The following is a 13,518-nucleotide window of genomic DNA, read 5'->3' as shown; positions in this document are numbered from 1 at the left end:
TATACCTTTTTGGTACTTAACCCTTTGCAATCGTACACTTGAAAATTACAAAATACAACAATAGTGTAAATAAAACATTTAATTGAATCTGTTTAAATTGCCCTATTTTTTAGTTAATGTAAATTTCAAACACTTAAAAGCGTCGGGATCTGCTGGCAACGAAATCGAAATATCATTCGAAGTGCAAAGGGTTGAGTCGCGTCATCCAAAAATTCCCGTAGATAAACAAATTATTGCGAAGTTCGGTTTTAAGTACTCTCCAGCGATAACTGTGCGTTTTTTTTGGATGGTAGAGGGACTCTAAACTTTGGAAATTTCCTTCTGTTTTCTTGTGATTTCGTAGCCCGACTAATGGCGTTTCGCTGGATGGTTTTCGTAGGGAAAGGGTGCGATCTGTCCGAACGGATAGAAACCAGGCTGCCGAGGACGGAAACAGAAAAGGGCGAGCACGCGTATCGACGCGGTTTTCGGTTTCTTTTCCCGGCGACAGAAATCGCCGACGCTAATTAGAGGATCTTCCCCCTATTTTTAAACTCCCCGTTCGTGGCTCGCGAGTCGGATTCTCGCAACGCGCGGACACGAACGAGATACCCAACCCTTTCGATGTCCAAACACGCGTTCCGTCGTTCGAAACTCTTAAAACGATCGTTGCTTTTCGCGATCTTGGCGAAAAAATCAGACGAACGTTCGAAAAACTTCGTGGAATATTCAGGGGGCCGATCAAAGTTCTCGAGGCTCAGGGGATCGAAACGAGTGGCCATCTTCATAGGGGAATTGTTATAGATTAAAATAAAAATTTTAATTATTTGTTATTTACTGTAAATAAATCCATTCGTAAATGAGGCCTGAGAGATTTCAAATTTCTATTCCAGAACTTTATTCGACTTCAGCGACCGCCATTTTTGCACTCGAAATTAATATCGTGCTCCATTATTTTCTCTAACAAGCAGTCACTATTTCCCATTTTTCTAGTAGCAATCATTTTACATAAATACGTTGATCTCAAAGCAATGCAAAGCGTTGTATTTTTATTGCATAACTTTATTCGACCCTTGACTGGGTCGACGCTTCAGCGACCACCATTTGTGTTCCATTATTTTCCGTAACAAGCAGCCGCTATTTTCCACTAACAATTTTGCCAGTAGCAATCATTTTGCATAAATACACGAGTACGATGATTTCAAAGCAACGCAAAGTGTCGTATTAACCATCGAGAAATAAATCGTGTGTTTCATTTTTGAAAAACGGTGAAACAAGCGGGGGATGAAATCGAGGGTCGTGGAGAGGGAAGTAAAGGGTTGAAAGTACAAGAGCGAAGTCGTGAGAGTATCGTGGAGGTGGTGGGGGGCACATATCCGCAAAAAGTCGTGGATTAGACATTGGCGCGCTCGGTACCTGGTGGGGTGAGATTCAAAAACGTCTACGAACTCGTCGGGGCGGGCTCGTGATTGGACGGAGTGGCCAGGCCGAGCGGAGAGGGTAGCTGCCCCTCGACACGATCCACAAATAAGCCCATACACCACTTTGGGACTTAGTGTGTCGTCAGTCGACTTCGTGCATCCACACGGAACGCGAGTCGCGACGGGGATTACGGACGCGAACGTTGTTTACTCCGTTTCGTGAAACGTTTTATCGTCGTCGCGTCCAATCGGGAGTTTGATCAGTGAGAGGTGATCGAGGAATCGTCGACAATCGAGGAACACGTCGTCCACGAAGCCTGGAGGAAGCTGGAGATTCCGAGTTCCAGGTTCGTCGAGCGACACTTGGTACACTTTGACCCCGTGAACACGTGGATGTGCGATTTCTAAGCTCACGACGATTAGGATAGAGGATCAGCCAAGTATAGAGGAGACAGGAACAATTTTCCAACGTCCATAAGTCGATTAACGAACCGTGGAATTAAAATTAATCGACGCTGTTCCGTCACTCTTGGATCTTACCGAATTGTCCATGATTTTTTTAGTTTTCAATCGATTTCTGTGGAAGTTTGTTATTGTAAAGTAGAAACTTGGTATGTTCATTGCACGCGTAGAAAATACTGAAATCGAGATCGGTTCAACTCGTATTATTCATTGGTTTTGGTTCTCTTCAGACGTGAAAGCATCGTGTGTGTTTCTTTCGAATATCATCTTGGAAGAAAGGGATACATTGTAATTAATTTAACCCATTTCACGTGAGTAATTTTGATATAATATCAAAGCAAAAGAGCTGTCAGTAAATAATACGATAGATTGTATCGACCTCGATCTCGTCAGTTACGTTCGAGAGAGTAAATCGTTTCGAAAATCGAACGAGTAATTAATTTATGCAAAGGTTGGTTGTCAAGGACAGAGCGAAAATGATTTAGATTTGCTTCCACGATTGAAAATTTCATTTAACTAGCAATGGACAGAGTTATTTATCCTTCATCAGTCGCTCGAGACTCGTATCCAAACTTTTGCTCGACTTTTGCTTCGAGGTACCGCGAATCGAGGAATTTGAATGCTCGCGTACCATTCATCGCCCAAGCAAATATATTTTCCTAAAAGACAAAAAATTGTGCTCTGGTTGAGCATTGTTTGTTTGTACATCGTTACGAGTCGGGAAACAGAAGAGAATTTTAAATATTTAAACTCAAAAGTACGTTTCTTTAATATTAAAAGCTATTATAGAATTTGTAAGAATAAAATACGTTATTGATTATTTACAAAAGAGTGTTCCAACCAACACGAACGTAGCCACAGAAATCGTTAAACACCTGAACAATGTTCCGCGAGGTCGCGATTTTTAATGGATATTTTTTTTTTTCTTGTTCGCTCTTTATCGAGTTTCGCAGTTTTTTCGCGCCGTTCAATTGTCATCGCGATAAAACAATCGTCGAAACGACGAACGCAGCGATTCGTAACGACGTCGGTTTTCCATCGAGGAATTTCTTTTACAATCGTCGACTTTCGAGCAGAGAGGTATGTACCATTCGCGCTCGCGCTCGAAATTGGCCGTTTGTTTGTGTGTCTCGAAAAGCATCGACACGCCAATGACATTAACGCACGACTCTAACAAACACCGAGAAAATTCCAACATGTCCGCGATCGGAGAAACGTACGGAAAACAATCGAACGCCTCGTGAATTTCACGCTGGATCGGTGGAAAATCTGACCGGAAATAATAGAAATTTCAATCGCCAAACGAAATCTGTTCGATCAAATTGGTATGGGTCGAGGAAATTGATTATCCATTCTTCGGAGTTTTGCTTGGATTTGAAAACTAAAATTACTATAGACTCAACGTTGGTTCCAACGTCCAGGGTTTGGATTAATTTATTATTTTGTAGCGACTATGGAAAAATTCAATCAATAATCATTCTGTACTTTGATGTTGATTCCATCTTCGTGAAAGATAATTAGATAGTTAGAGTTTTGAAGAAAATTCGTTCGAGTGACTCCGAACAATTAATCAGAGGTAAAGGAAATTTTCCAGGCGAGTTGGTCGATTTTTCCTAATTTCAAGGTCCTTTTGTATATTAAGAATTTTATACGAACAATGATGGAATCGTACGCGCGAATATTAAATGGCGATTTATTTACTCGGATGAATGTTTCGTTCGTCTCGGCGTGTATATAATATAATAACAATATCTATGTGACAATAGTCACCAAATACCTAGAATTTTAATTTAGAATGAGAACACGGCGCGAATAACAAGTCGACAGAGGCAAACAAAACATTTTTGAATTAAATTTTCGATCGAATGAAATCTACTAGAATATTAACGCTAGAACTGCTATTTATACCACAGAAATTAAAACGATAGATACTCGAAGAGACGCATAATGCAATGGGAATAAATGTTTATTCGCTCTTATAGAAAATCTTAGCAAAAATTCGGTCCAGTAATTTTTTTGCTATTTTTATTAGAAATTAGTCAATTTAATCGATTCAATCTGTCTCAAACGGAACACAAACGTGTGCAAATCGTTTTAAAAAATGAAGATAAGCTTGCAAAAAACATCAGAATCCTCAGTTTTTCAATTTTCGATAAAATTTATATCAAATAAGACAAATCGTCATGGAAATAGAAATAATTGGGATACAGGAAGCTCTGTTGCTCAATTTTCGTCCCAAATTCAACACATTTCCGACGGGGAACGTATATTCTCGTTTTACAAGTATTTTTCAAGTAATGTTTTCTAATATTATGCACGTATAGCTCCCGAAAATTTCAAGAAAACATATTAATTACAAAAACACTCATCACATCTTTAGTATACACATATTGAAGGAATTCTATATGATCACCCATTGTGTAGGAAAGTTTGAATAAAAATGATACCTGAAAATTCGAATTTCAAATAAAATTTTGTTCCTCGTTTACAGTTGCATTGGTAGTTTCCTCAGTCTGGGTTAAAACGCCTTCTCGTTTTACAAGTAATTTCTCTAAACAGTTCTAATATCATCCACATGTAGAAAATTTCAACAAATTATATTAATTACAAAAATCACATCTTTAGTATACACACGTCGAAGGAATCATTATAAAATCATCATTAACCTGTTAAAATATATTTCCCCAATTTCGTCGATGTCGTCAAAATTTCCCACCATCGTAACTCCAATTATTCAAATATTTTATCAATAATCCAACGAAAATTCTTCCAGTTAGGCAATGAAACGTTCGTATAGTGGAATATTCGGATACTAGAGATGGTATTTTCGTCGGAAATTGGCGAAATGTTTTCCCATTTTCGCGTGGTCGTTTTTTTTCTCTACGATCCAAGGTCCCAGTGGTTCTCGGTACGTCGTTCTCTCTCGCCCCGGTCCCCTCAGGCCGCGGCTTTTCTATTTACTGTTGTGATTGTGCTCGGAATTTGGAAAGACTTGGCTTCCTTCGACCTTTGCCAAAGTCTTTTTTCTCCCTCTTCGGGCCAAAGACGCCGAGGGTTCGCTTTAATCGACTCTGGAATGCGAGCGCCGTTTCTGCCAGAATTTCGCGTCGCGCGGTCGCGCGGATTTCTCGAAACTCGAGGCTGTTCTCTCTCGAGGTCGCGGTGAGAATTTTGCGCGAGTAGTTTAGTTAGTTTACGTTCATCCTTCGTTCCATTTCGCGTCGATCGTCGCGCCTACCCGGTCCGTTTTTCGTTGGCTGCCACCGCGAGTGTTTGCAAATCGTCCAAGAAGAATCGAGAACATCAGTATCCTGAAATGCAAGGTAAACGTATCCTCTGGGAGCCTTCGACTTTCTCCCCATTTGCCAGAATCATAATTCACAGTGATCAGATTCTGTAGGAAAAGTTCGTTTCGTCGTGCTTCTCCGTTGGGCGAAAGTTTCGATATTTTTGTGGTTCCAGGGACTCTGGGGGACTCTGGGGGGCTCTGGGGGGCCCGCGAACGCGTCACAGGGGGGTTCGAGAGCTTTTACGAGAAAAATTAAGCTAGCAATTATTTCTGTCGCGCCTAAGAGCGAGAAGGAAATTTCGATTTCGATCTTGGCTCTGTTGGCGCAGTGTTTCTCAACCCCAGTTGCTATCCAGGAGCGTTTATTAATTTTTATTTAATTAAACACTTAACTTTTGGAACTTTGTACTCCTGCGAGGTAATAAAAATTATTCTGCTTAATTTGTGTTTTCGAGGAAGGAAGCGTATTTTGCACGAGGGTGTGGCACAGGTAAATTACTATTGTAAAATCGAAAGGCTGGAGAGAAAATTAGGAGCATCCCCGGCGCTGTTGGCGCAGAGTTTGTTTAATTAATTTTATTTAATCGCTACCTTTGTGGTTTCAGTGAACATTGTGTATTCTTAATATTATATAATATCGATACGTCGAAAGTTAAATGTGTTAACGTAATAAATTGATAATTGTTATTGTTTATTAGTATCCTTGCAGGAGGATGTAAATTATTTAGCTTCTGAATATCTTTGCGTTGTTGGGAACGAACGAAGTTCACCTTTATTCATAATACTGGGACGGTTACGAGTTTTTGATAGCAACCGAAGATTCGATTAAATAAAGCTGAGAATTCGACGGAAAATAATTGTGTTCTTCCCCGTTTCACAGATCGTTCGGAATTTTTTTTCCCCCCATAAATATGTATCGATATAATTTTTCTAAATTTTTACTAATTTATTGCACGGTGAAGTTAGTTTTTCGCAGATTTGAATATTCCACGAGCCGTTAAATTACTCCGCGCTCGAATGTTCTCGTAACGCGGCGCTATATATTTGTTTATCCATAGTATCTGTGTAATATTTTGGTAATACTTTTCCTTGACTCATTCAGTAGTTTTTATAACTCCTTGAACGCTCGCTGGGGACAGGAGGGGAGAAATATAGTCCTGATTGAGAAATTGTTGTAGTACGTTTGAATTTTAATACAGATAATAATCCATCGTTTGTAAGTAAATTTTAACTTAATATTTATCCGGATAATCGGTAAGGAACGTCTCCGGAAAATTAGAATAAATTTTTCTTACAGTTACGATCCTTATTTTTAACCCTTAACTGGATTATTGGGACCTCCACAAATTAATTATTTGAATGTTTATATAATCCATTAATTCATTGTTTTCTAAATGCTTTAAAGTAAAGATCTCCATTTACCAATTCGATAAGAAACATCAAGTGAAATAATTCAATTGAGATTGAGAGTCCACTCAAGGGTTAATATCTAAAAGTAAAGTGAGATGTCGAGTATATTGCACATTTTCCAACAACGTTTTTACCCAAGTCCCAAGGTTTCCAATCGACTTATTACTGTCGTTAATTTCACAAGTTCGAATTACGTATCGGAAAGAAGGGGTTGCGTGGAAATTGTCGAAGTTTGAGAAACGCTGACGCAAATTCACGGATTAATAGCATTACCCATTACGAAAACGCAATTTATGGTCGAAAAGACGCATTTCCTTTCACGTCGAGCGTAGTTCAGAGACAGTTTTTATTGCACCGTGCAGTAAGTAGCAGAGTAATTGCGTTTTCGGATTGGCGGAGGTTTTCAACGGGGGGAGGGAAAAGCCTTCGTTCCTTTTGCAAGGGTTGTTTGTTTTCGGCCGGTTCCCGGGGTGGGGTACCGCTCGTAGAACGAAGAGAAAGACGCGAACCGAGGCTGCTTTGAATTTTATTTATGGTCGCAGTCTCACGGGGCAGAAACGGACAATAAGATTTTCGCCAGAAGTCAAAGGCGGAATCTCCCAACCCGGTCTGCCGTCGACGGGGTTCGAAAGTATGCTCCACTTGAATAAATTAGCTGGTTCGTGGGCCCTTAACCCTGGAACCGTTCTACCTTCGACCGGGGAAATCGCCAAAACGACTGCCCTAAAAGACAAGGATGCACGATCGTTTGCAAATTCGTTCCTGGAACTGTTTCGCGAGTACCACGATCCTCGAAAGACAAAGAAATATGGTCGATCGACGTTACAGAACGACACCAAATAATTAAAATACTAAACCCTTGCACCCCAAGAACCAATTTTAGTCAAATTGAGTGGTTACTTAAATGCAATTTTGCGATATTAAAATTGTCTTTTTTCCCCAGAGAAATTAATTTTCTTCATTTGTTTCGTTAATTAGTGTTACTACAGTTGTGATACATCGAAGCGCAAAGGGTTAACGAAACCAATTGTACGCAAATCTCAAAACTTGCAAAAGTATCGTTCTGGATCCACAGTATGTATCTCTGTATTTCTAGATTCCCATATTTTTATCAATGTTTGTAATAATCTTAGGCAATCGGTAGATTTCAATCATCGAAATGCCAGGATATTGGGCTTGAATAATCAGAGTCGATATATCCTGTAGATGGAGAATTTAATTTTGATGATATCGAGTCTCTAGCAGACGAATTTTCTACAACGATTCGACGGTTCCGTTTGTTGTTCTCGTCGAATAAATTAGCCTGACCGTGTTCCTGTTCCTGAAGGATATGTTCCTGCAAGGGCGTCAAAGGCGAAAGGACGACTATGGCAACGTGGCAAACATTGTGAAATAATTTTACCGAGAATTCGCTTTGGAGCTCACCTTCGAGCAGGCATAAGCTATTTGTCGCCAGCCGCGGTACCCTTCTTCCTGGAAATTCGCATAAATGCCCAACCCTTTTCGACCTCATTGTACGATCGCTTTTCACCTGTTTCTTTATCCTATTCAAATTTTGCGACGACTCGTCCGTGGAATTTTTCCCATCTGCTCCCCCCTCCACCCCATCCACCCCTGCAATAGTAATTTACGATTTACTTTAGTACCCATTTGCAACTTATTTGCTGGTCGGTTTGAATTATTATCATTGGAAATTCCTTTTATAACAGTATCGGCTAACCGTATATAATGCCCACTGTAAAACGAACGATATCTCGTTTATAGTTGATTTTACGGCGAAAGTGCGTATAAAACAAAATGGTGGAAATTACATTTCGAAATTCTTTTGTTCTATAAAAAGTCTCGATTATTGGCGGCAGACAATTAAAAAATTAAATGAAAATTTGAATCTCTTTTCTACCGTACTTTAGGGCGGTATATTTAAGTAACAGACTTTACTATAAATAAAGAGAGAAATAGTGAAGTGGTGAAAAGATCGAAATGAAATATATCTTCTCATGTCATTCGTGGGTAAGAATGCATTTAAAATGCAAAAATATAAGAAATACTTGAAGCAAGATACGAATTGTTATATTTGAGGGTTGAGACAAACTACGAATCTCTGATTTTGAATATTCAAACTCGACTCGTTTCGTAATTTCAACGAGAATAGACTGTCCATCGTTGGCTAGATAATAATTTCTCTATTTCTCTAAGCAGAGTGACAAGATGCGAGGGAACTGGGACACGGCGGAGCCTCTGGTACACGCGCCAAATCAGCAGCGGCAGCAACAGCAACAGACCATCGTCGAGGAGCAAAATCATCCCCTCCATTCGCCAACCACGCCCGCTTGGAGTATCGCCGATAGAATCGTGGTGAGTAATCGCTTCAACCCCCCTCCGATCGAATCTCCTCTCGTTTCCCTTCTCGCTCCCTCGTTTAACTTATTCACCCCTCTCCGGTCCGTTTGCATCTCGCCCTCGTTCACCCTTCGCGTTACCGTCCTCTGTTTTTCATCCCCCCACGATCCTCTCTTCGTCTCTCTCATCCATCCCCTTTCGCTTTCGCGATCGACAAAATGTCGTTTCGCTCTCGGTTCGATGAACCCTTGGATGCCCTTCCTCCACAGGCTGCCTCTCGAAAACTACGCTTTCTCTCCTTGGCTGATTCAACGGTCTTCTTCGTCCACCAAAGGTTCAATCTTGGGTAATTTCACGTAAAAAAAATCCATCTTTACATTTTGAACATTAGTCTCTCGAAAACATTCTGGAAAACATTGTCGAACACTTATAGAATTTTTCTTTCTTCTTCCAGTGGCGCGAGGTATCTGTAACACCTATTATAGTACACTTGCACACCCTATTAAGGGTTCAGTCTTGGGTAATTTCGCGTAAAAGAAATCGATTTTGAACATTGGTCTCTGGAAAGCATTCTGGAAATTTTTTTCTACATTTGCACACCCCCTTTGTACCTTAACCCCTTGACATACGATTTAGCTCGAAATAATTTTTCAAACGTACACTATTTAATTTTGTTTAAATTTTTTCGATCACCTCGTGAAAAAAGTATTGATTTTAATATGTAAGACTCGATGACGAGTAGTCTCACGATTAGTGAAACCTGACATCAAGAACTCGTCATCGTACGAGTCAAGGGGTTAATATTCTACAAGTCTTCGTTGTTTCATTTTTCCTTTTCAACCACGATTCGAACTCTATCGAACGACGTTGCTTCGCAGAAGGAAGAGCCAACGGAGGACAAGAACAACGATTCAGGCGTGTCGCCCGATCACTACAACAGCAACTCGGTGTCGCCCAGGAGCAGACGTTCCTCATCCACGGCGAACTGTAGCCTGTCACCAGGAAGCGCCACGTCGCAAGACTCGAACAACATGCAGTGCAGCACGTTCGATTACAGCCCGCAGCGGATGTTCAAGAATTGTGGCGGTTCGCCGCTCGAATTCGCGAGGCATCGTTCGATGGACGACCACCGACCGGAACAGGCCATGGACGTTGTCTCCAGCACGGTGAAGCCGTCCAACGAAGATACTGAACTCAGCCAGGACCTCTTGCAATGTCCGATCTGCACCTTCTCCTCCATGAACAGGTAAACTATCAAATCAATCCCCATCTTTGGTAGTCGACAGAAGTCTTTGCAAGATTCAGATTCGAAGAAGTTAACTTAACCCTTAAGTGGACTCTCAATCTCAACTGAATTATTTTACTTAATGTTGATTTCTATCCAATTCGGTAAATGGAAATCAACTTTAAAGCACTTAACAAATAATAAACTAACGGAGGATTACATTGACATATATTAAATAATTATTAGTGTAAACTTGCAGAGGCCCCAATGATTCACTTGAGGGTTAAATCATACACTCGTACAAAGTAGCCATTATAGACACACATATGCATACTGATATACGACAACGATAACGTTTAGATAGACAACTATTTTACAGAGAAACATAATAAAATTCATCCAAACATTTGTTGTCCTTTCCAAAAGTCTTGCAAGAACCCAACGTCATCTTCAGATCCGAAAAATGTATCTTGAATCATACAAAAGATAAAATTTCTCCATTTGTTTTCGAATAATCCAATACTAGACACTACGAAGAACGAAGAACCCATCGACGTACCAAATAATGATTAAAATTCCGGTTTTATGACGCAGGCTAACGTTCACGGAGCACCTGGCGACGCACTGCGCGACGAAATGCGAGACGCCGGATTTCACGAAGACGATACTGGACCAGTTGACGGCCTCCGGGTCGATTCAGGATGAGAGTCGATCGTCGCCCACGCAGGGCGAGCGTTCTGAGCACGAGTCTGAGGAGGCGGACGAGCCGGGGCTCCGCGTGCCCCGCGTGAACTCTCAGGGCAGAGTGAAAACTTTTAGGTGCAAGCAGTGCAACTTCGTGGCGATCACGAAGCTCGAGTTCTGGGAGCACAGTCGGGGCCACATAAAGGCGGAGAAGCTGCTCACATGCCCCAAGTGCCCGTTCGTCACCGAGTACAAGCATCACCTGGAGTACCATCTGCGCAATCACTTCGGCTCGAAGCCGTTCAAGTGCGACAAGTGCTCGTATTCGTGCGTGAACAAGTCGATGCTCAACAGCCACCTGAAGTCGCACTCGAACGTCTACCAATACAGGTGCGCGAACTGCTCGTACGCGACCAAGTACTGTCACTCGTTGAAGCTGCACTTGAGAAAGTACTCCCACCAGCCGGCGATGGTGTTGAACGCGGATGGGTCGCCGAATCCGTTGCCTATCATCGACGTCTACGGGACGCGCCGGGGCCCCAAGCAAAAGTCCTTCGTAAAATCCCAGGACGACGGTTCCCCGAACGCCACTGCGCCCAGCAACAACAACAACATCCAGACTCCTCTGTCCTCCCCTCGAATGATGCCTCCTCGGATAGCACCGCCTCAGATATCCCCTCCCCAAATATCTCCTGTGAGTCACCATCTTCCCAATCCCCTGAACGGCCTGAACTGCCTGAACGGGGTGCCCCAGGTGCCATCGATGATGGCGTTCCCCTACAGCCAACTGTTCGCCAGCTTCCCCATCGCCGCGACGCGATTCTCCGCGGACGAGAACATGCCCGAGAATCACATGGACCGCCTGAAGAGCACCGTTCTGATGGAGTACGCGAAGGCGATCGACGACGAGAGGATCAAGGACGAGTTCCCGCAGGATCTCGCGATCAGGTGTTTCGGGGCGCCCAGCGTGCCCGCGAGCGACGTTTCGTCAGCTGCGTTGCCCGATCAGGAACAGTACTCGGAGACGAAGGCGACGCCGCTGGACCTCAGCAAACCGGAGCAAACCGGCTGCGCCCAGGCCAGGGCGCCCGCGAGCTCGCCCAGGGCAACGGGCACGAGCAGACGCAAGGGCAGAGCCGTGAAACTCGAGCGCAGGGTCATCGAGGAGGACACGGACGACGAGTCCCAGCAACCGCACGAGGAACCGGAGAGCTTCGAGCCTCCAGCAGCCAGCAGTCCAGGTTCCAGGGAGGAGAAAGATAGCAAAGATGGAGGATTGGGGGTCAGCAACGAGTTCACCTGCCAGTACTGCGAGATCGCGTTCGGAAACGTGGTGATGTACACCGTGCACATGGGTTATCACGGTTACAAGGATCCTTACACGTGCAACATGTGCGGACACCAGTGCACCGACAAGGTGTCTTTCTTCCTGCACATCGCCAGGTCGAAGCACTCGTAGCTCGGAGGGCTAGCCGTGAAACGGATCGGTTTTGGGACACTGATGTTGACAGTGCTGGCCAGATATTGGGAGTAGAGTTACTTTTATTCAATTCCAGAGGATTCGAGGAGAAGCAAGCGTGATATCGAAGCTAGGGATCAGGGATTGTGGTTTTGTAGGTCACGAGGTATTTTTGGCGGTCGGCTTCGTTGGAGAACAGCGACAGGCGAGATTCTCTGTTCGAATAACAGACAACGAACGAGAATAACATTTAGCGATCTGCTCGCTATTTGATCGTTCCGTTGAATTTTATTCCGGCAGATATACTTTCGTTTTACAATTGAACTTGTAAGTTTTATCGGAGTAACGGGTTGGTGTATCTTTTATTCGTTGTTCGAAAGTTTTACCGCGTATCGGGAATCTTGTTCGTCTTTGAATACGCCATCTTGGGCGCGCGCGCATGGCCGATCGCTTGAAATCAAGTGTCGATACTCTTGAGCGTTCGGAGCAGTTGTGAATTTAATTATGTTTCGTTTCAAACCAGCATTCGATAATTTTCTTTGACACTCTGTTGCTTTTGAAAATTAAAAAGATACACGATAGTATTGGATTTAGTAAATACTTGTATCGTGATCGATACGTATGCTGGGACGATGCGTGTTACAAAAAACAAAATTGTTTGATTCGTGCACAAGAAAATTTCAGTTTCCATGTTATATATGTAAATATCCCAGTGTACATATTCATTAAAGTATTAATTAAATACAATATCGATAACAAATTTATTTTCAACTTTGAAAGAGTATTGGTATCAACTATTTTTTTCTTTTTCCTTATGAACTTGTTACAAGCCTCGATGGTCTACGGTACTTTTGGCACAAAAAGCTGAACTCCGTATAAGTGAAAGTTCTGCTTACACTTAAGCGGGTTAACGCCCACCGAAATTTAACAATCGTTATTCTGTGATCTCTAGCTTCGGTAATTAGAACTCTGGCGCCACGAGAACTTTGTTAAGGAGTTGCACCTATCTGTCCTAGTTGGATCCTTCGAATTCTCGCAGAAGAGAAAGAGTGGTCGCTAGAATCGACGGGGAACGTTCGTGGAAACGTTCCTGTCGCGCATCAAATACCTCGAACACATGTACAAATTAGTGCTTAGGCGTGCGGATGAAAATTGGTACTATTCATATACAGATTATATTATATTTTTCATAGAGATCGAGATTCTGATATCGAAGAGTCTCGATCGGACGTCCAGGCGTGCATTGTCG

General features: G+C 42.5%; 1 protein-coding gene across 1 annotated transcript; it reads left to right on the top strand.

The window, feature by feature from the left end:
• The first annotated feature begins 5,072 nt into the window (after nucleotides 1–5,072).
• Hb (hunchback) lies at nucleotides 5,073–12,269 on the top strand. Its single transcript, XM_076778702.1, has 4 exons — nucleotides 5,073–5,185; nucleotides 8,761–8,916; nucleotides 9,780–10,147; nucleotides 10,721–12,269. The coding sequence occupies exons 2-4, from the start codon at nucleotides 8,770–8,772 to the stop codon at nucleotides 12,267–12,269; spliced, it is 2,064 nt and encodes a 687-aa protein (XP_076634817.1). The 5' UTR covers nucleotides 5,073–5,185; nucleotides 8,761–8,769.
• The last annotated feature ends 1,249 nt before the right edge of the window (nucleotides 12,270–13,518 follow it).

This window comes from Colletes latitarsis, chromosome 2, assembly GCF_051014445.1.
Source record: "Colletes latitarsis isolate SP2378_abdomen chromosome 2, iyColLati1, whole genome shotgun sequence".
In the NCBI taxonomy this organism is placed as follows: Eukaryota; Metazoa; Arthropoda; class Insecta; order Hymenoptera; family Colletidae; genus Colletes; species Colletes latitarsis.
Note: the sequence above shows the minus strand (reverse complement) of the source record. Positions and strands in the feature narration are given on the sequence as shown.

Coding starts and splice junctions, on each gene's coding strand:
- Hb (XM_076778702.1), top strand. CDS start 8,770: ATGCGAGGGAACTGGGACACGGCGGAGCCTCTGGTACACGCGCCAAAT. Junction 8,917..9,779: donor GTATCGCCGATAGAATCGTG/GTGAGTAATCGC, acceptor GTTGCTTCGCAG/AAGGAAGAGCCAACGGAGGA. Junction 10,148..10,720: donor ACCTTCTCCTCCATGAACAG/GTAAACTATCAA, acceptor TTTATGACGCAG/GCTAACGTTCACGGAGCACC.